General features: G+C 48.1%; 4 protein-coding genes across 4 annotated transcripts in view; 3 read left to right on the top strand and 1 right to left on the bottom strand.

Annotated features, from left to right (window-relative positions):
- Positions 1 to 993: 993 nt before the first annotated feature.
- Positions 994 to 1597, top strand: LOC119298127 (blue copper protein 1a-like). Its single transcript, XM_037575638.1, has 2 exons — positions 994 to 1171; positions 1272 to 1597. The coding sequence occupies exons 1-2, from the start codon at positions 994 to 996 to the stop codon at positions 1595 to 1597; spliced, it is 504 nt and encodes a 167-aa protein (XP_037431535.1).
- Positions 1598 to 11733: 10136 nt separating this feature from the next.
- On the top strand, positions 11734 to 12357 carry LOC119298125 (blue copper protein 1a-like). The gene is made up of 2 exons (XM_037575637.1): positions 11734 to 11911; positions 12032 to 12357. The coding sequence occupies exons 1-2, from the start codon at positions 11734 to 11736 to the stop codon at positions 12355 to 12357; spliced, it is 504 nt and encodes a 167-aa protein (XP_037431534.1).
- A 3003-nt stretch (positions 12358 to 15360) lies between these two features.
- Positions 15361 to 18453, bottom strand: LOC119300175. The gene is made up of 2 exons (XM_037577217.1): positions 17799 to 18453; positions 15361 to 17173 (listed from the first exon to the last, which is right to left on the bottom strand). The coding sequence occupies exons 1-2, from the start codon at positions 18451 to 18453 to the stop codon at positions 17157 to 17159; spliced, it is 672 nt and encodes a 223-aa protein (XP_037433114.1). The 3' UTR covers positions 15361 to 17156.
- A 2523-nt stretch (positions 18454 to 20976) lies between these two features.
- LOC119298124 (mavicyanin-like) overlaps positions 20977 to 21610 on the top strand; it is a 1175-nt gene continuing 541 nt past the window's right edge. The window contains exons 1-2 of the mRNA XM_037575636.1: positions 20977 to 21145; positions 21251 to 21554. Coding sequence (XP_037431533.1) covers positions 20977 to 21145; positions 21251 to 21554 — 473 coding nt within the window. The remainder of the gene's footprint in view (positions 21146 to 21250; positions 21555 to 21610) is intronic.

Genomic DNA, 21610 nt, shown 5'->3' with positions numbered 1-21610 from the left:
TCTCTCTCTATCGCTTGATCTTCAATACAATGATCTCCTCTGAGATCAGTCCGATGTAATCTTTTGGGGTGTGTTTGTTGGGATCCGATGAATTATGATTACAATCAGATTATTCATTGAAACTATTTGAGTCTCTTGAGATCTATTTGCCGCGTAATTTTATAGCTTTGTATTTCTCTCCTATCTATCCATCTTGGCAAAGTTAGATTGATTTATGTTCAGCAAGAGATGTGCTTTGTAGTAGGTTTCAATCTTGCGGTGATCTTGCCCTATGACAGAAGGGGCAAATGCACGTACTTGTACTGTTGCTATTAAGGATAAAACGAGGGGGTTCGATCACACTGATTGATATTACTTTGTCTACATTATGTTATCTTGCTTAATGCATTACTTTATTTATCATAAACTTAATAATTTGCATTAGCAATGCCATTAGTCGTTCTTCGGCCACGGGGAGGATACTATCACATCACCGACGGACCTGGCCGGCCCAACTAGAATAGTTTTTTGTCCCGGGAAACTAAGCTGATAACATGTGTCAGATCAAGACCCCTCTCTCTCTCTCTCACACGAAAGCGAAACAGCCCGTGGAGGACAAAATATCGTTTTACACGACAAAACAATTAGCATCTATGTCATGCATGCTGCAGCGTATCCTCTGTTCCGATGAAACCAAGGCAATGCGACAGAGATCACATTTGGCGCCACACGGACGAATTCAACTCCCATAGCCATACCATTGCCGCCATTGGCCAGCTGCTGCCGCTGCCTCCGGTCAGGGACAAGACGGGCTCGAGTGCCAACGGTGATTACGACGTATACATACTACGTACTCCGTACCTGATTACTGAGCTCCGTCTCTATACATACATGCAAAGCCAGAGCTAGCAGCACAACACACGATCGACCTGCATCCATCCCATCATCACAGGACCCTTCCCCTTTAGCCACAAGCCAGTCATCTCTCTAGCTTTGCTGCTTACTCAGTCAGTAATGGCGTCCAAGCAGATGCTCGTCGCCGTGTTCGCTGCGGCCGCCCTCGCCGTGGCCTTCCTCCCGGGGCTCGCCGTCGCCACGGAGCACATGGTTGGTGACGACAAGGGCTGGACCCTCAATTTCAACTACTCGGCCTGGGCTGAGACCAAGCAGTTCGTCGCCGGCGACACGCTAGGTACATACCTCCATTAATCCTTTCGGGCCACGCGTACGCTTGATCGCTCCATTTTCTTTGGGACGCGAAACTAATTTCATGCGAATTATATCGATCGCAGTGTTCAAGTACAACAGCCCCGCCCACAACGTGGTGGAGGTGGGCGGGCCGGACTTCCTCAAGTGCAGCCAGCCGGCCAACGCCGTCGTCTTGACCACCGGCGAGGACCGGGTCACGCTCGACAAGGCCGGACGCAAGTGGTTCTTCTGCGGCGTCGGGCAGCACTGCGAGAACGGCATGAAGCTCAAGATCACCATCCTCGAGACCGCCCCGCCGACTCCCCAGCCAGCCCCGCCCCCGACCAACCCTGCTGGCAAGCTGCAGGCGCGCTTCGGTGAGGCAGCGGCCGCGGTCACTGCGGTCGCCATGGCCGTGCTCGTGCTCTAGGCCACCACAGTCCCACTCCATCCTCTTTACACATAGCTAGCTCAGCGATCGAGAGTGTTGCGTTGTGGGTTGGTTTTTGCGCGCGGTCGATCGTGCTGTTATTTTTTATGTTACAACCTTGTGCATTTGTGCCCCTCAAATTTTATTCAATCAAAGATATGTTCCATTTTTCTAGTAAAATATTAGTTTCGTTTGGCCGGCGGGAGGCAGAGAATCCTAAACTTCTTTTGAGGGGAGGCGCGTGATATGCATTTAGTATTTTATATGTACATATATGTTTCCTTGATCAAAGTTACAAACATATAACTTTAAAAAAGGCTTATTGCAAATAGAGTGGCATGTGTCCGCCAATTGTCCTACCCAAAAAGAACTGGCCTAAAATTACACAAATTGGAGGAATGCATCTTTCACCCTCATTGAATCCTTCCAGAAATGGCAATCATTAGGTTTTACTCTAACCAAAGTGAGAGATTTCTGGGTTTATACAAATAAAAGTGATTGTAAAATCCCATTCCGAGGAGGCACCGCTCTTCGTTGTGTTCTTCCACTCTCACTGCTCATTGCCTCTCCTTGTACCAATATTCTGTGCCTCGGGTACTGGTGAGTCCTAGGATCCCGTGCTCCACATACACAAGCTACGAGTCTACTCCGCAGCCCTTAGCTCGAGGGATTACCCACAGATCACGATCGAATCACAAGCAAATTACATTGTATAATTGTGTACTTGGAGATGGATGCTTGCTAGTCTTATAGTGTCGCTGATCGCGATAGAATATTGATCACAAGTAAATTATCTAAAGGAGATGGTGGCTATGGTGATGGACATGGCTATGGATATGGATATGGGAAGAGAGGTTGATGAAGCTTGTGTGGCATCTGGTGAAGGCGAATGAAGGTTGGTGCCTTTCAGGGGACTTCCTTCTCCTTTATACAGTGCAGACAATTGAATAGGGTCCCGAGGCTCTCTGTTGAGAATTAGGTTTGAGCCCTTTGATGGAAGTTGTTCAAATGGCTTCACGGCAATGGCGGAGCCAGGGGTATTCCATGGAATACCAAGGATTTTGGGGCCAAAAAAAATTATATATACATATATAGACTGAAACAGCCAAAACCCACTCGACACATGTCCAGGTCCAGCCCACGCAACAACTCAAGGCCTCAAACTGGCCGACTCCAGTCCAGTACGCATCATCTATTCTCCTCTTCTCCCCACGACCTAGCTGCCTGCAGGCTACAGCCGGCCGAGGCGGCGGTGGATGGCACCCGCAGGAAAGTGGTGGCGGCGGCGCGACAAGCAAGCAAGTCCGTGAACTGCCACTCCGGGTCCGGCCCTCTGGTCTCCGCCGGTCCCAGGTCACTGCCCTCCGCAGCTCTGCTCTCGGCGCCCGCCATTGCAAAAGCTCCACGAGATCCATCCGCCCAGTTAGGCTTCGTTCGGAATGGATGTATAGAAAACAAATGAATAAAAAGCTTTGTAGGAATCGGGTTGAAGTAACAGTTGGAACGTATGAAACTAGAGACAACGAAACTAAAAATATCTGGAGCGTTCGGTACAAAGGAAATGAAAACAAGGACGTGGATCCCTCCACATCCTAAATTATTGCCATGCAAGACTGAAGCCTCTCATGGTGTGGGTCTCAACTTGCTTTTCGTCAGCCTCACCTCAGGACTCCGTGCAGAAAAAGAGCTCGCACTGGATGTTTGGTTTCCCGTGAAACTGCAGGCTACATAAACTTTCCTATGGAATTCTAGTACTTCATCCCTGCAGACCAAACGCTGCATCAGGGAATCTTTCCTCTGTTTCTTTATTCCTGTACTTTTCCTCCATAAATCCTCCGAACAAAACGCAGCCTTAAATTTATTCTCTGATTTAGAACGGAATAGAAAGGTCAAGAATCAGCCATAGTAATAGTATAATTCTGGCATTATGTTGATGGTTCATGAATCCTTTCCATCTGCCAACTATTAAAATAAAAATCATGATCAAGTAATCATTTAGAAATTTTCAGACATATCAACTATGCAAACAACTTTAAGAGCAAGAGATTTTACTGTTATAAGAATATATTGTCCAGCAAGCTTACTGCATGCAATGCAGCTGTGTATTGTTCTATTTTCAAAAGAAAAAAACCAAGAAATTATTTATTGGCAAGACCAAAACTCCAAAAGTGCTATTGAATGTGACCACTTGGAGCTTTGCTGGATAGTTCATTGTCAGGCTTTGTACGTGTGTGCATCAGCTACTGATTGCAACTTTGATGAAATTCTAGAATGTATCTGATTTTTTTTCTTATGTTCTTGTAATGTAAGAATTTGCATCATTTCGGACATTTGTGTTTGTTTTCTATTGCATTGAAAAAAAAATCTGGCTCCACCACTTTCTATTGCATTTACAAAAAAAAATCGGACATCACTACCAGTTTCTATTGAATTACAAAAACAAATTTGCAATGAATACCCAGGAGCAAATTCCTGGCTCCGCCACTGCTTCACGGAGGCAGCGTCACGTAGTATGATTGTCGGTACGAGCGCCATGGGTCGCCTTCTCTTCTGTTTCCTATGTGGCGTGCCAAATTCTATGGAAATTATCCTTCCTTCGGTGCATCCATACATGACTTGATTTTCACCTAAAATCTTCCATATCTACGAGGACTAGATTAAAGGAGATTTGCACATCTTTGCATTCATTAGTACGCGCAAGTTGAAGTCATAAACACATAAGCTATGAAAATATCTGATTTAAACGAGTGTAAAAACTACTCATCATTCTCCCGTTCCCAACACGACGGATAAGACCTTGCTCCAAAACAGAAGTGCCTTCGCATATCGCCATCCACACTTGAGATGGATGATTACCAATCTTTGTGTGTAGAAGATCACACTATGGAAGATATGATGCATTCAATAGTCTAGCACTCAAAGAGTTTGGATCCTGATGTGTCCTCCATGACTATTTTTCTAGCATTGCGAGATTAAAAGTTGTGTATCTCAGAAACCCAATCCTCCCATATATTTGGGCATGGTCATAACCCTCAATAAACCCCCGCAGTTTTTCTCTCTCCATCCTTACTTCCCCAACAAAATTCATAGCGCACCACATCAATTTGTTGGCATAACCCTCAGGATAACAAGACGCATATCATGGAATATGTTGGTATTGCTTGGATAACAAAATCTATGAGTAGTTCCTTACCCACAACAAGGAATATATAGTTGAAAAAAATCTAGGCACCTTTTTCCAAAGAAAACGCTCAATTTTGATAAGTTGACCCGCTGCCCGAAGCATCACAATATGCCTGGATCATATCCTTTATAACGGTTGCACCTCCCTCATTTGCTCTGAACACGAGAAGGCTGTCACTAGCGAAGAGGAGGTGGTTTACAACATGAATGAGAGGGTGCAACAACTACCAGTCTTACATTCTCGTAAGTGGACCTTGCTTTCAGTAAACATGACAACCCCTCGGCTGCTAATAAAAATAGTTAAGGTGAAATAGGGTCTTCTTGTCTTATGCTTGTGATGGCCTGGATTATTCTAACTTCCTTTCATTAAAGTACACTAGAAAGACACTCCCGAAACACGCTTCATAATTTTTGTTATCCAACTCTGCACAAAACCCATCTTCTAGATAACAGACTCCAAATAATTCCACTTCACATGGGTATAAGTTTTCATTGTATCAACCTTGAAAGGGCAGTGCAAAATTTTCTTACTTCTACATCTCATCATAAAATGCAAACACTCAGATGCTACTCTTACATTGTCAGTGATAAGTCTTCATGGGACAGACGCATGCTGATCAAGCAAGATTATCTTCTATCTTCGGCAAAATCCTACACAATCGATAAGTGTGTACTTTTGGTATGATCTTAAACATTGTGTTGCACAAGCTGCTTGTCCGGAATTGAAAAAATGGGGTTGGATTCGACATCTAAGGAATTAAAATGATGAACAGTTAAGACTACCTTAGCGACCTCATCACTGAAAGATATGAAGCGTTCCTACTCCATCGAGGGAGCCGCGTGGTAGTTTATATTGATGCGTGGCCGAAGCCTGGCTTGACGTACAAGGTTATGACAGAAAGAGTTTGGGTAGAATACAAGAGAAGGAAGGAGGTTGAGATTACAACTCTATATTCTAACACCCTCCCTTAATCTCAACTAACCTAAGTTAAGATTACTCTTGAATTCTTCAAATGGTCTTGCTGGTAGTGCTTTTGTAAAACCGTCAGCCACTTGATCCTTAGAAGGAATAAATCGAATCTCAAGTTTCCTTGCCGCAACCCTTTCTCGTACAAAGTGAAAATCAATTTCTATGTGCTTTGTCCTGGCATGGAACACTGGATTTGCAGACAGATATGTTGCTCCCAAATTATCACACCATGAACATGAGATACGATTCTTCTTGATTCCCAATTCCTCAAGAAGTGATTCAACCCAAATGATCTCAGCAGTTGCATTAGCCAAAGACTTGTATTCAGCTTCTGTACTTGAGCGTGACACAGTAGCTTGCTTTCTAGCACTCCAGGAGATAAGATTAGATCCAAAGAACACTGCAAAACCTCCAGTTGATCTTCTGTCATCACTACATCCTGCCCAGTCAGCATCAGAGAATGCACTCACAAGAGAAGAATTAGACCGTTTGAAATGAAGTCCTATTCCCATAGTATGTTTCACATATCTCACAATCCTCTTGACAGCTGACCAATGTGCAGAAGTAGGTGCATGAAGATATTGACAAACCTTGTTGACAGCAAATGAGATATCTGGACGTGTGAGAGTTAAATATTGTAGTGCTCCCACAGTACTCCTATACCTTGTACTCTCCTCCTCTTGAAGTGGCTCACCCTCATATGCTGAGAGACTTTCTGAGGAGGATAAAGGTGTAGACATTGGCTTGCAATTTTTCATCCCCATGCGAGACAGAAGCTCAAGAATATATTTTTCCTGATTTAACACAATACCATCTTGAGTTTTCTTGACTTCAATACCCAAGAAGAAATGCAAATCACCTAGGTCCTTCAAGGCAAACTCTGAGCTCAAATCATGCAAAAGAGCATTAGTAGCATTTTGTGAAGAACTTGCAACTATGATATCATCAACATATATAAGCACAAAAATGACTACTCCTACCTTGTTATAAATAAACAAGGATGTGTCAGCCTTGGAAGCAACAAAGCCAAGATATTTTAACTGTGAGCTCAATCTGGAATACCATGCTCTGGGTGCTTGCTTTAGACCATAGAGTGCTTTATCAAGCTTGCAGACATACTGTGGCAATTTCTTACTCTCATACCCAGGTGGTTGTCTCATAAACACTTCCTCTTCCAGAACACCGTGCAGAAACGCATTCTGTACATCTAGCTGCCTTAAACTCCATCCTCTGGATACAACAATGGCTAACACAAGTCTGATAGTTGCAGCTTTCACAACGGGACTAAAGGTGTCCTCATAGTCAATGCCATAATGTTGCTTAAAGCCCTTTGCAACTAGACGTGCCTTATATCTGTCAATGGAGCCATCTGCCTTCTTCTTAATTCTATACACCCATTTGCAATCAATAATATTTTTACCTCTCTGATTTGGTACAAGATGCCAAGTCTTATTCCTCATGAGCGCAGAATACTCCTCATCCATTGCCTTTTTCCATTTAGGATCATCAAGTGCATTCTTCAACGATGTTGGTTCTCCTGAAATACACAATATTCCATATGGTATAGTTCCATCTTTCCTAATTTTAGGATTCCGTATACCTTTCTGTAGCCGGGTCATAACACGTGAAGAAACCTCTCGCTGCACCGCTGGTATACTTGCCACAGAAGATCCAGGAGAATCTGCTGATGCAGTGGACTGATTTGTCGTCATATGCGCAGGGGATCCTGTGGCTTCTGGTGTGGCTGCCCCTCCTGCAGGCACTGGCGCAGAGGATCTGCCACCCGACCGCGACTGTAGGCGCGCGTGATGCGGAGAGGATCTGGTCCCGCCGCTGGTCCCGTTTGACGCTGGCGCACGGGGCGAGGGGGATTCGGCCCCGCTGCTGGTCCCTCCTGAAGCTGACGCGGCAGCACGGGAGTGGCCCGCCCTGGATCCAGGACTGGAGCCATCAGGGGCTTGATCCGAGGCGGATGCGGTCGCGTGATCCGAGATCTGCGCGCATGCAGGGGTGGCAGGCGCCGCCAGATCTTCTTCGTCATCTGTGCCAGCTTCGTCTCCTTCCTCAGCATGAAATATAGGATCAAAACCAGCCATATTTTCGAGATCTTGGTCATTTTGAGCACCGTTTTCTCCAGGGACCTGCACAGGCATAAGAGAAAGACTAGTACCAGCAGGAATATCATCACATTGGTTAGTACAATTGTTGTCGCCCCCATGATCAAAAGACCGAAGATGTGAAGGAAGAAGAAGAATTTCTTTGCGGAGAAGTGCACCAGCATTAGGATGAAGGGATGCAAAGGGAAACACGGACTCATCAAATACAACATCTCTGGATATATACACCCGACCAGTAGGAACATCAAGGCACTTAACCCCTTTATGCATGGGGCTATAGCCTAAAAACACACACCGTTTTGAGCGGAAAGCGAGTTTGCGTGTGTTGTAAGGCCTAAGATTGGGCCAACAGGCACAACCAAAAATACGAAGAGATGTATAGTTGGGTGTGACACCAAGAAGTCGTGTAATGGGTGTTTCAAATTTGATAACTTTACTTGGAAGCAAGTTGATGAGATATGTAGCAGTTAAGAATGCTTCATCCCAAAATTTAAGCGGCATGGAAGCATTTGCTAACAAGGCAAGCCCCATATCAACTATGTGACGGTGCTTTCTTTCAGCGGATCCATTTTGTTGGTGAGCATGAGGACAAGATACATGGTGTGATATGCCAAGCTTTTGAAAGAAAGAATTTAGTTTTTCATACTCACCACCCCAGTCACTTTGCATAGCAATGATTTTAGAGTTCAGTTTGCGTTCAACAAGATTTTGGAAATTGAGGAAAACTTGGAATACATCAGATCGCTTTTTCAACAGATAAATCCAAGTAAATTTACTATAGTCATCAATAAAACTTACATAATAGGAAAACCTACCAACTGAAATAGGAGCTGGCCCCCATACATCTGAAAAGATAAGTTGTAAAGGGGCAGTAGACACACTAGTAGAAATTGGGTAAGGTAATTGATGACTTTTTGCTTGTTGACACGGATCACAAACTAACTCACTACTAGGCTCATAAGAGAGTTTATTTTTGCTAAGAACATATCTAACTATGACTGAAGATGGATGACCTAAACGACTATGCCACCTTGATGTAGATAGCTTGGTGACAATATTTGCTTGTTTATTGGACCATGAAGATGATGATGATGATGATGATATGAGTGGGTAGAGTCCTCCCACGCACCGTCCTCTAAGAATGACTCTCCTTGTTTTCAAGTCCTTAACCAAGAAAAAATAAGGATAGAACTCAATAAGAACATTGTTATCAAGAGTGAATCGATGAACGGAAACAAGATTTTTAGAGGTTTGAGGAACATGCAAGACATTGGTCAAGTGTAAATTTTTCACGGGGGTTTTAACAATTGAACTGCCAATGTGTGTGATATCCATACCAGAACCGCTTGCCGTGCGAATTTGGTCGCCTCCATTGTACTTCTCCCGCATCGTCAACTTGTCAAGTTCACCTGTGATGTGGTTTGTTGCTGCACTGTCGGTGTACCAGTTGGTGTCCACGCCATAGGAGGCTGCATGTGCTTGCTTTTCTTCCTGGTCGTTTTCTTCATAACGCCACCAGCAAACTCGTGCACCTCCTGGATGGTGTCTGTAGCATATCTGACATTCTGGATAGTCATGCTGTTGCTCACGAGCCTGCTGTTGCTGTTGCTGTCGAGGACGGCCTCTGAATCCGCCGCCTCCATTGGAGGAAGACGACTGTCGGTCACCGCGGTCACCACGATCACCACGGCCACGGCCTCTTCCTCCACGCCCGCGAGATCTGCCACGGGACAGGCCACGGCCTCTGTAGACCGCATTAGCGGATGAATAGAACCCGCCTGAAGATGAGTCGCCTAGCATCTCCATCCTTTGATCAAAGGCAGCAATCTGGGCAAAAAGATCGTCGGCTGTGATGATGTTTTGACAGCGCCGATCGCCGCCACCACGGGGTCGTAGTCGCGGTCCAGTCCGGCCAGAATATAGTCCACCATCTCCGGATCAGATACGGGACGACCTGCAGCAGCTAGTTCATCCTCAAGACTTTTCATCTTCGCCATATACGCCGAGCTTGACATCGAGCCCTTCTTGGTATTGGTGATGGCGATTCTCGGATTAGTAATCCGAGACTGAGATTGTGAGGCGAAGAGATTTGTCACCGTCGTCCAGCGCTCAAAGGTGGAATCTTTCCCAACAACTTGTGCAAGAATTTCTGGAGACATGGAATTGAGAAGGTATGATAGAACCTGCTGATCTTTGGTGATCCAGGGTCCGTATAGGGGATTCGGCTCTAGGGCCATGGTCTTGTCTGCCTTCGTGATCTCCACCATCTTGGGTGGAGCGGCATCGGTGTTGTCCAGGAGCCCCGTCACCTGCGCGCCTCGCAGGGCTGGGAGGACCTGCGTCTTCCAGAGGATGAAATTACCTCTTGCGAGCTTCTCAGACGGCGGCGATCCAAGGTTGAGGGAGACGCCGGCGGAGGAAGCCATGGAGACGATGATGTGTGGTTTCTAGGGTTTTGGATTGTGGCTAGATGTATGAGAAGAGGTGGCTCTGATTACCATGAAAGATATGAAGCGTTCCTACTCCATCGAGGAAGCCGCGTGGTAGTTTATATTGATGCGTGGCCGAAGCCTGGCTTGACGTACAAGGTTATGACAGAAAGAGTTTGGGTAGAATACAAGAGAAGGAAGGAGGTTGAGATTACAACTCTATATTCTAACAATCACCACACACGCCCTAGTTCTTTTGAGGAAAAATGCGCAGGGACGCTGTCGGGGGCCTGGCGCCTTCATAGGGAACATCTTGAACAAAGCTTCCTTGCTACTCGAACTACTCTTGTTCTTCTTTCTCGATTGGAAAAATGTTTTTGTTAGGCGGATCTGCACTGCAGGAAAAAGCTTTAAAGCCGAGTGTGCAAACCACTCGGCGAAGGCTAAATTCACCTCGGCAAAAGCTACGCTGAATGTGCACTCGACCATGCGCACTTGGCGTATACCCGATCAGAATACGAACATAAACTGAGAGCCTGTTTGGTAAACACTCGGGCAGGGGAATGGAAGTTTGCACATGGGTGTTTATGGATGGATTAGTCATGGGAAGTAGAATTTTACTCCATTCCCTTGTTGGGTATATGGTGGGAATTGACGTGGGATAAAACTCTGCTGACGAATTAACAGGATAACCCCCTAGGAAGAAATCGGTGGGAATTGGCTTCCTCAACTCCCATTCCCCTTTCCATTTAAACTCCCATTCCCTCTAATCAAACAGTGGAGTTTTAATCTCCTCACCTCTCAACTCCTATTCCCCATCTCTAATTCCATCGAACCAAACACGCTGTGAGGGTCATTTGTCAAGGACTAGGCAACATTTTTTTTCCTGTAGTGCCGGTTAGTCTTTGCGATGTTGTTCTTCTGGCACGGGGAGGAAATTGGAGGATCTTCTTAACATGGACGACGAACATGGCCGGCTCAAATGCCCAACTACACGAATAACATGTGTCAAATCAAGAGCACGTCTTTTCTTTTACACTGGAGTACCAAAAAATTAGCATCTGTGACACTGATGCTGCGTATCCCTCTGTTCTTCCGGTGATACCAAGGCAATTCTACATTTGGCGCCACACGGACGCATTCAACTCCCGTAGCCACACCATTGCCGCCATTGGCCAGCTGCTGCCTCTGCCCCGGTCAAAGACAAGAAGACGCGTTCGAGTGGCAACGGTGATAACTACGTACTGTACGTGTACATACGTACTACGTGTCATACTCATTACTGATCGAGCTCTGCCACTCCCTATATATACATGCAAGGCCAGAGCTAGAAGCACAACACACGATCGACCTGCATCCATCCCATCACAGGACCCTCCCCCTTTAGCCACAAGCCAGCCATCTCGCTAGCTTTGCTGCTTACTCAGTCAGTGATCGATGGCGTCCAAGCAGATGCTCGTCGCCGTGTTCGCCGCGGCCGCCCTCGCCGTGGCCTTCCTCCCGGGGCTCGCCGCCGCCACGGAGCACGTGGTCGGCGACGACAAGGGCTGGACTCTCAACTTCAACTACACCGCCTGGGCCGAGACCAAACAGTTCGTCCTCGGCGACACGCTAGGTAATCACACAACCATTAATCCAACCACGCGCCGCGCATGCATCTCGCCACGCTCTCTGTCTTGGTTTTCGTCGGAAATTAAACTTCTCGCCGCGCGCTCTCGTGTTACCTATATTGCAGTGTTCAAGTACAGCAGCGCCGCCCACAATGTGGTGGAGGTGGGCGGGCCGGACTTCCTCAAGTGCAGCCAGCCGGCCAACGCCGTCGTCTTGACCACCGGCGAGGACCGGGTCACGCTCGACAAGGCCGGACGCAAGTGGTTCTTCTGCGGCGTCGGGCAGCACTGCGAGAACGGCATGAAGCTCAAGATCACCATCCTCGAGACCGCCCCGCCGACTCCCCAGCCAGCCCCGCCCCCGACCAACCCTTCCGGCAAGCTGCAGGCGCGCTTCGGTGAGGCAGCCGCCGCAGTCACCGCGCTCGCCGCGGCCGTGCTCGTGCTCTAGGGCCCACGGTGGCACAGTCCCATTTTATCCTCTTTACATATAGCCGAGCAATTTTTTTTATATGAGCGATCGAGAGAGTTGTTTCGTGTGTTGTGTGTGTGCTGTTATTCTTGATGGTAGTACATTGTTGTGAATTTGTGTTTGTGCCCCTCAAAATTTTCTTCAATCAAAGATTTGTTTCATTTGGTTATTAATGAAGTTAGTCAGTGATCTTAAGATATTGTCCGCCTTTGTATGCAATTGCCTTAGGATATGAAATGCCGGACGAGAACACGTTCAAACAAGAAGGATGTGCTATTCAGACAATGCCATATGGCATTAGCTGTTTCCTTATGGACAATCAAGATAGAGAATACTACTTGCTCTGGTTCTCTTATTCAACTATTGTGTCTATCGTGTAAAGAACACTATAATTAATATTCATAGTCATTCCATCAAATATGTGCATACAAAAAATCTTGAAGACAATCAGAATAAAATATTAAGAAACAACCATATATCTATATTTTCGATAAAGGGTGAATTTTATTGACTCAAAATAAAGCATCAAGTAGATACAGGTACCATATGTATACACCCGGCCTCTGCATAGCTAACCATATATCTATATACTCAGGCATATTTCCACTTTTCAATTAAAATAAGCACAACTTCTCATCAAGAGTAGTTTCAGTGTCTATTTTCCACAAACCACAATGAGACAACATTTGACGAATTGGCATGAGACTGTGCTTAGAGTCAACAAAATCACCCTATCACGGGAACATTGGAGATACATGATAGATTTCACTCAAATAAGATGGGTACATTCAATGTCGAGTGTAAGCGCTCAGCCATTGGAGATACATGATAGATTTCACTCTAAATATGTATGGTAGCTTAAGATGCCACTCAGAAACAAGTTTTTATTATGTGAACTCGTGTCGTTGCATTTTTCTGACTTACGATAATCAAGATAAACGACGTTGGCATGACAATTTATCATCATTTCATAAATGTTTGACTACAGGGGTGGCCTGAGAGTTGTGCATGACATGCCTCCAATGTATGCAAGGGCTATGATATTTAGGCTGCTTCACAAAGAAATTATGCCCTAATTTGGGGTGGAGAGTGTGTAATAGGTTACAAAAATGGTTGATCTTTTTATGAGTGGCTTAGCATGCTTTTCAGTTTGCTATAATGTATGTTGACACTCTTGACCGCCTGCATTTGGAAATCTTGTGTGAAATGAAAACTAATAAGTTTCCAATGTATAATATTGAAACCATACATTATATAGGCCAATAACGAGAAATAATAAGATGTTATCGCATTCGAAGTACATATATTTGATTTGTAGGAAAAAATCATACATTAACTTCAACAGTGCAATCAAGTGATACTTACATGGTTTCAAGGAATGGTTTAGTCTAAAACGCCCAGTTGGGCCTGATCCTACCATCACGGGGTATGACATCGTTAGGAAAGTCACGCACGCTCCCATATATACAATTGTTGCGTTGATAATTTTGTTGTTGCGGTAATATGGAGTTACAGTCCATTTGTGTGGAGAGAAGTAACGACGTCGATGAGGTGCTGCGGTGATGACTTTGTTGTTGCTGTGATGGAGTAGGAGTCATTTGCGCAGAGAAAAGTAATGATGAACAGTTACAAACAACCTTGATGGCTCTTCTCCCTTCGTTGGTGTTGAGTCCTCTTGGATGTGTAGCCAAGGCAGACGGTGATGCACTGTTGTTCACATTATGCAATAGTTCTGGTCTGTTTTCTTTTCATCAATTAAACAAATATTGTTATCATAATTAATGGATTGAGACATTTGGTCTCAATTTTTTAAAGAAAAGGGAATGGCTAGGTGTAAGTCGGCTAGAAACTTAAATTGGGTTAGTCGTTTATTTCCACCCGCCGGATGCAAAATGAACAGCCGGATCCTCTTTTCAGCCTCTCGGCCTTCTATCAACCACCCAACGGCTTCTTCCTCAACTGCCCCGACGGATCACCGGCCGGACCACCAGCCACTGCTGCCTGCGGTCGGCGGTGCTCCTGTGCCAGCCTCACCGTCCCCCACCCTCCCCTCAACCGCCACCCACCACCGTGCTTCCGCTGCCCCCAACCATCCCTCTAGCCTCGGCAATGGTTAGGTTTTTTTTTACGAACTTGCACCACCCCCACACCCCTAAGATAGATGATGGAGTCTCCTGCCACCCTAAGATAGACCCAGAGGCTTCTCCGGCGAGCTCCTTCCTTTCCTCCGACGAGCCCCTTCAATCTCTTTGGATGTTAACTAGAGGCTGGGGCGCGCTGTGTCGTGCCTCCTGAGGCACTCTTTTGCGCTCTTATCTTGTCTACACACAAGAGGGTAGCTGGTTAGGTTCCTAATCTAAGCTTCAATATGCATGTTGGATTTTCTGGTTCAATATTCTATGGTCTGCTGCAATGCAATCCCTAACATATTAAAACTAACAGACAATACACAAATTCAGAACTAAAATCACATCACATACAAAGTAGTAATGAACTGATAATATACTTTTTTAGAATCATTTACAAAGAGAACGACATTGATACGATGAGCAATGAATTTACAATCTTTAGTCTTAGCCGACACAGCATATAACCTTTACAACCTTAAAATATAATAATTTAAGCTTTGACCAAAGTTTATACAGAAGTAGGTAGTCCGAAAATCTTGAGGCTATTTTCTGTAACACCATTAATTTGTGGCTGCAAATGCAGAGCTTAAGAAGAAGAAAACTGAAAATTGAGTAAGCGGATCTGGCTCTTCATCTCCAGATTCAGATAGGATGAACGGTATGGTTTTTATTTATTTGATAGCATTTAGGCCTTGCCCAAAATTGCTTATTCATTATTGGCATATTTGGTACAATCTAGATGACATGAAAACAACTATTAGTTTGGAAGCATGCATAGCCACCCACTTCCTCGCTGAAAAATGCAGAAATTACATTGTCAAATTTCTAGATTGAGCTCAGAAACTCATAGACATTCGACAAAAGAAGCATCATTTTTGGCTTGATTTTTTTTGATCTGCCTCATCGATTAATTAAGCAGAAGAGAATTGCTCAGTTAATTAACGGAAAACCGAGCGAAAACCGATACAAACTAACCACATGCGGATTACTCATAGAGCATACAACTCCAGAAGCGCACGATCAGCCCTACAAACAAACCCAACATGGAACGACCATCAACCTCCAAACTACTACATCGCAAACAAACCCCTAACAAGAGCACCTCCGCCGAAGTCCACAAACACCGCCAAATCCACATAGACAAACACAAACCAGACCATATGGACCGCCCAATAGACTGATGAATATCCATCAAGCAGCTGCAGACGCCTTTCCTGTGACGTCACTCTACTTAGTTTTGCTCCTGAGAGCCTTCTCCACAATCATCTTGCTAGATCCAGGGCTGACCGCCTCCAAACGTGCGAGCAAGCTGCTGACTTGTATCTCAAATAGAATCTCATCAACCTTGTCCCTCACAGACACCACTGCATTAACATGCTCAGCCACGGATACCACCGACACAATGGACTCAGGCGCCTTCAGTTGCACACATGGCAGAGGCAAACCCTATAGTTGCGCCCCAGAGATAGGTGCCAACGCACCTACCTCATCAACCTCGCCACCCACAGACATCACCTGCCCCATCTCCTTCGGAAGCACCATTGAAAGAGGTGAAGTAGGCTCCCCACAACGCTCCTGCAACTCAGGCATAATCTCCAGCACTGGAGCCAAGATATGGGCTTGATTATTAATTCATATGTATTAAGAGGTACCAAGATATGGGCTTTCAAGTTATCTTATTATCTACTCCCTTTTGTCTCATAATATAGGACATTTTTTGACCTTAATGTAGTGTCCAAAAATGTCTTACATTATATGACGGAGGGAGTAGTATTTGGAAAGATGAAGAGCAACTTTTCAAGTAACCATAGTATAAAGTATAAACCAAACAATATTGTCCGTGCGAGACTAACAGAACAAACAAATTTACACTCTAAACGGTGAAACTTGAGCATAGCTCCTTATTTGATCTTCTAATCTTGGACATGGTATAGCTTATTAGTTTCCAACAAAGAGTGACATGCAACCTCACCCCAGCTCCATATGCAATCTCCTAGTCAGATGTTAATTCTGCTAACTAACCATTATGGCAGAATTAAATGTAGTCTCGATAACCAGAATTACAATTAGTTAAATGTAGTGTCGATAACCAGAATTGCAATTAGTTAAGACCCGCGAGCACATATTCCCAACCTCCCTGTACTAACCACGGCGCTGCACTTTCCAGGATCCCATGTCCAAACCATTTGATTGGCCTGAAATGTATGGCTAATGACGTGGCCTGCTATAAAGAAAACTTCGGCCTAAAACAGCTCTCTGAACCCCGATAAGCTATGACGATCATTGTTAACTTGGTAATGATATATCATTTCTAGTACAAATAAAACTTTTGTAATAACATCAACAAAATTCACTCCTTCGAGGTACAGAAGACGGCGAACCTGACATTGGATGAGCCCACTCAAGTAAACCGACAGTGATCTTTACGCAAAAGTAATTTTGTAGATGATCTTTTAAGCCTTATGCATTTCCACTTTGCCCACATCAACATTCAGTTCATGACCAGCTTGAGCCAAACACTAAAGAATCCCAGAAACATGATTAAATCTCAGCTTCAGAAATTCCAAATGAACACAGCCAACGAAATAAAGTAAATCTCACAATGATAGTTTCAGCAAGATTGGCTGCGGGATTTGCACATCTGAAGAATTACACTCCGTAATCTCCTGCAATGAGAAAAACTGAATTATTAGAAACATCGGCTGATAGTTTGGCCATGAAAGATGTGAGTTTATTCATCCAATGAACCAGTAGAACGGAATCAAGCAAGACGCTTTCACATGTAAACTTGGACATGCACTGGAAAAATCATGCAGCAAGTACCCATCAAGAAATAGTCATCATTATATTCTCACACTATCCGATCTAATTCCAAGATAGATGGTGCTGAAAAGAGAAAACTCCACACGGTACAGCATATATGCTTCGAGTAAACATGTCAACACTCCAAATTTAAAATGAATCTCTTGATTACATAACATATTATCTTATATCCGCAAAAACGAAACTGGAGAGGTTAATACAAACATGCAACAAAACAAACTTAATTGGAAAATTTCTTAAAGATATTTCTGCAGCCTAATGCAATGCTTCTTTCTTTGTACTACCAATGCCTTCACCCAGTTTTTCTCCTACCATCCAAACCTAAATAAGTAAAGCAAGCTCAAGAACACTAAAAGAGACAACAACAAAATTTCGCAGACCAATCTGCCATTAGGGGACAGGAGTGAGCGGGGAAGGGAGAGGAGGTGGGGAGGGGCGCACCAGATCAGACACCTTAATGAGACCCACCAGGCAGGAGTCGTTCTTGGCGTTGACGTAGTGGAAGGAGATGCGGCCGGCGACGTGGTGCGGGGGTCGATCGACGAGGCCGCGGATCTTGTAGCATTAGACGTCGACAGCGAGGACGGAGTACGGAGTCTCGGCCATGAGCTTCGCGCGGGAGGTGGGAGCAGATGAACCCATCGGCCCTGATCACCCAGATGGTGATTGGCGCCACGAGCACGCCGTCCAGATCCAGCCTGCCGCTGCTGGCGGGCGTCGGCTTCTGCCCGTGCTCGCGGCCCTTCCCCTCAACATATGCCCCTCCGTCGGTCGATGACGGCTTCTTCCTCCCGCATGGCGTCTCATCTTTCGGCGGCCTCTTATCCACTGGTGACCACCGGGAGGTCGCACAGCCCAGGCCGAGGTGGGAGGTGGGAGCCGTGAATGAGAGGAGCGGCGGCGCTGTCCAGGCCGCAAGATCGAGGGGGAGGCGCACGAGGGAAGGGAGGAGGAGGCTGCACAGGGAGCGATGAGTGGTTGTGGGGCTCGATGTATTCACCTCGGTTGCCTTCGCTGGTAAGCGATCTCTCCCCAACTCACGAGCACAGAAAGCCGGCAATTGACATGCGGGCCAGCAAACAAAAAGGGCCACATGTAGCGACCCGACCAGGCGTAACCGCATGCACCTCCAACAGCCAATCCCGTGCGTACTCTTCTCAGCTTCTCTCTTGCCCAATCACAACGACCTCATGGCATCTCCAGCCGCGCCCCCAGGAACGCCTCCCCAGGCGATTTTTTCACGCCGGCGCCGAAAAAACGGCCCAGTCGCGTCCCCAGGAGCCTGATTTTCGCCGGCTTGGGCCGAAAACAGCGCCAGCGGACCCAGGCCGAAACCGGTGCGCTGGGGGGCGCCGGGGCGAGCTGTTTTGGCGCGAAAAAGCCGCGGGCCAGCCGCGTCAGCGACTCGTCTTCCCCCAACGACCTCGGTTCCCGCGGGGAATCAATGACAAGGCTGCCGCCGGTCAGCCTTGCCATTGATTCCTCACGGGCGGCGCGTCACGGGACCGCGCGCCGACGCCTCCCCTCCCTCGCACGCGTACGCACGGGCGCGGCGCGGCTATAAAAGCCGATGGCCTCCACTCGCCTGTACCCACACCAGCCCCGCCCCTCGCCGCCGTCCAGCCCCTCCCTCTCCCTACCTCTCCCGAGCGCCGCCGCCCAGCCCCTCCCTCTACCTCTCCCGAGCCTGCCCAGCCCCGCCGTCGCCATGGCAGAACGCTTCCCCGGAGACGAGGCGGCGGCCAACGGCTTCGGCCGCCGTTCGCTCCGCGAATAGGAGTCCTGGCTCCTGTTCCAGGCGAACATCCCGGCGCCGCCGGACATGCGCGCCGGGCCGACGGGGTGGAGACTCAGCGTCGGGGGAGTGCCCATTCCCCCGTTGCCCGACGCCGCGGCGAAGCCGAAGTACTTCGCCGAGGAAGTCGAGGTCGTGCGCGCCTCCCTCACCGACGCGCAACTCTCCCTCCCCCAGTACGTCGCCGACAACCACGCGGCATGGGCGGCGTATTTCGAGCGTCGCCAGCAGCAGCGCTTGGCGTCCACCAACGGCGCGCCGGTGGTCGGCGGCCGGCAGAACAGCGAGGGACGCCACCTGTGATGGGCCGTCCCCGGCCGCACACTCGAGGGCGTGCTCACGTACCTCGAGGGCGGCAACGACCCGCCGTTGGCATACCCCTCGGCTAGGGTGGCCGCCCCGGCGCAGCACCGACGCGCCGGGCCGTGGGCGCCAAGGAGGTTCGGGTCCTCCTCCTCCTCTTCTTCCTCCCGATCCTCGTCGCACTCCTCCGGTACTCCGGCCCTGCTCGGCGTCAAGGCCGAGCCCGCGGCGGAGACGCCGCTTGGCCGGCGCACTCGCAGCGCTGGCATCGTCATCAACGAGGGCGGCCGGCGCGCCCCCCCCTCGTCGGCTCCTCCGCGCTTCGTCAAGCCAAAGACGAAGCCGGGGCTGGCGCCGGTGAAGGCAGAGCCGGGGCTGGCGCCGGTGAAGGCAGAGCCGGGGCTGGCGCTGGTGAAGGCGGAGTTCGAGGACGACGACGCGGCCCTAGAATGGGCGCGCCAGGACTCCATTGCGATGGAGAAGGCGCGCCGGGAGAAGGAGAAGGAGCGCCAGTGCGCCGCCCTACGCCGCTTCGAGGAGCGCCGACGCGGCCTCGATGAAGGCGGGGTCATCGTCTTATGCGACAGCGACGACGACGACGACGCGTCGCCGCCAGTCCGCCATGGCGATGCCGGGCAGGGGTCCAGCAGGGGCGCCCGCGTCAAGGAGGAGAAGGCCGACGACGACGATGGCGGTGACGGTGGCAACGACTTCAGCCCCTTTCTTTTTTTAGATTAGGTTAATGTAATGAAAATGCGCGAATTTTGCCATGTTTGGCCGAAATTTAACTAGTTTTTATCATAACTTCGCCGAACGGTCCTTCTTTTTTTTTTAATACGCGCCTGGGGGCCGACGGCTGGGGACCGACTCGCCCCAGGGCCATTTTTTACGCCGGCTCACCCCAGGCGGCGCTTTTTGACGCCCCTTGGGGGGCCAACGGCTGGAGATGCTCTCACAGCGCAGCGACCGAACAGTACCTGCATCGTCTCTTTGTGATGACGTGGACGTCGCCAGGATGCGCACATTGCGCGACCGTTAAAGGGTTTAATTCCTTCACTCGAAATTCAACTGACCCAAATTATACATCCACGCAACTTACGTCTAGCTATTGTGTAAAGAAAAAACAGAGATGATAACAACGGAGATTATACTCAACATGTAGTGCGGCTCCGGCCGATCGAGTAGGGAGCGGCGGTGTACGCCGGCACCAGGCAGGCACGTCATGTATACAAGCAAGAGCACAGGTGGACAAAGAGCTGGAAACGAAGCCAGCCAGAGACCGCGTCAGACTAAACTAAACTTTCTCTGCTTTGTTATCGATCGATGCATCCATTCCTTCCATTGGTCGCTCCAATGCAGAGATCCCACGATGCCGTTTTGACTATTTCTCCCGCACGTACGTACGTAGTACGTGAAATCGGGCAAGATCCGTCTCTCTATATAACCATGTTCGAGCACTCGTTCTCCTCACACCCATCGCTCAGTTCAGTACTGTACCTACAAGGAACCAAAGAGCTAGTTTCAGTTTGAGTTAGAGTGCTCGACTCCATGGCTTCCAATGCGATGTTTGTCATGGCGGCGGCGGCGGCGATCGCCTTCCTCCCCTTGCTCGCCTCCGCCACCGTCCACGTCGTAGGTGACGGTAGTGGGTGGACCCTCGGGTTCGACTACACCGCCTGGTCCGAGAGCAACCAGTTCAGGGTCGGCGACGTACTAGGTGCTCAATCAACTCCACATCTCCTTCGGATTCATGCTCTGTTTGCCCACGAAATCTTTCAGTTTCTTGATCATGTCATGACCAAGGGTTGCCACGCTCTTGCAGTGTTCAAGTACAACAAGGCCAACCATAACGTGGTGGAGGTGAGCGGGCCGGACTTCAGGGCGTGCAACAGCGCCAAGGGCCTCGGCGCCTGGAACTCCGGCAGCGATCAGGTCCAACTCGCCAGCGCCGGGCGGAGGTGGTTCGTCTGCGCCGTGGGCAGCCACTGCGTCATGGGCATGAAGCTCAACGTCACCATCCTCGCCGCCGACGCGCCTTCGCTTGCCCCTGCACCGGCACCGTCCTCGTCTTCCCGCAATACAATCCTCGCCGCCGACGCTCCTTGGCTTGCCCCTGCGCCGGCACCGTCCTCGTCTTCCCGCAATACAATCCTCGCCGCCGACGCTCCTTGGCTTGCCCCTG

Source organism: Triticum dicoccoides, chromosome 5A (assembly GCF_002162155.2).
Source record: "Triticum dicoccoides isolate Atlit2015 ecotype Zavitan chromosome 5A, WEW_v2.0, whole genome shotgun sequence".
NCBI classification, from domain to species: domain Eukaryota; kingdom Viridiplantae; phylum Streptophyta; class Magnoliopsida; order Poales; family Poaceae; genus Triticum; species Triticum dicoccoides.
The sequence above is the reverse complement of the archived record's forward strand: the minus strand, read 5'-3'. Positions and strand labels throughout refer to the sequence as shown.

Coding starts and splice junctions, on each gene's coding strand:
- LOC119298127 (XM_037575638.1), top strand. CDS start 994: ATGGCGTCCAAGCAGATGCTCGTCGCCGTGTTCGCTGCGGCCGCCCTC. Junction 1,172..1,271: donor CGTCGCCGGCGACACGCTAG/GTACATACCTCC, acceptor TATCGATCGCAG/TGTTCAAGTACAACAGCCCC.
- LOC119298125 (XM_037575637.1), top strand. CDS start 11,734: ATGGCGTCCAAGCAGATGCTCGTCGCCGTGTTCGCCGCGGCCGCCCTC. Junction 11,912..12,031: donor CGTCCTCGGCGACACGCTAG/GTAATCACACAA, acceptor CCTATATTGCAG/TGTTCAAGTACAGCAGCGCC.
- LOC119300175 (XM_037577217.1), bottom strand. CDS start 18,453: ATGCGGTTACGCCTGGTCGGGTCGCTACATGTGGCCCTTTTTGTTTGC.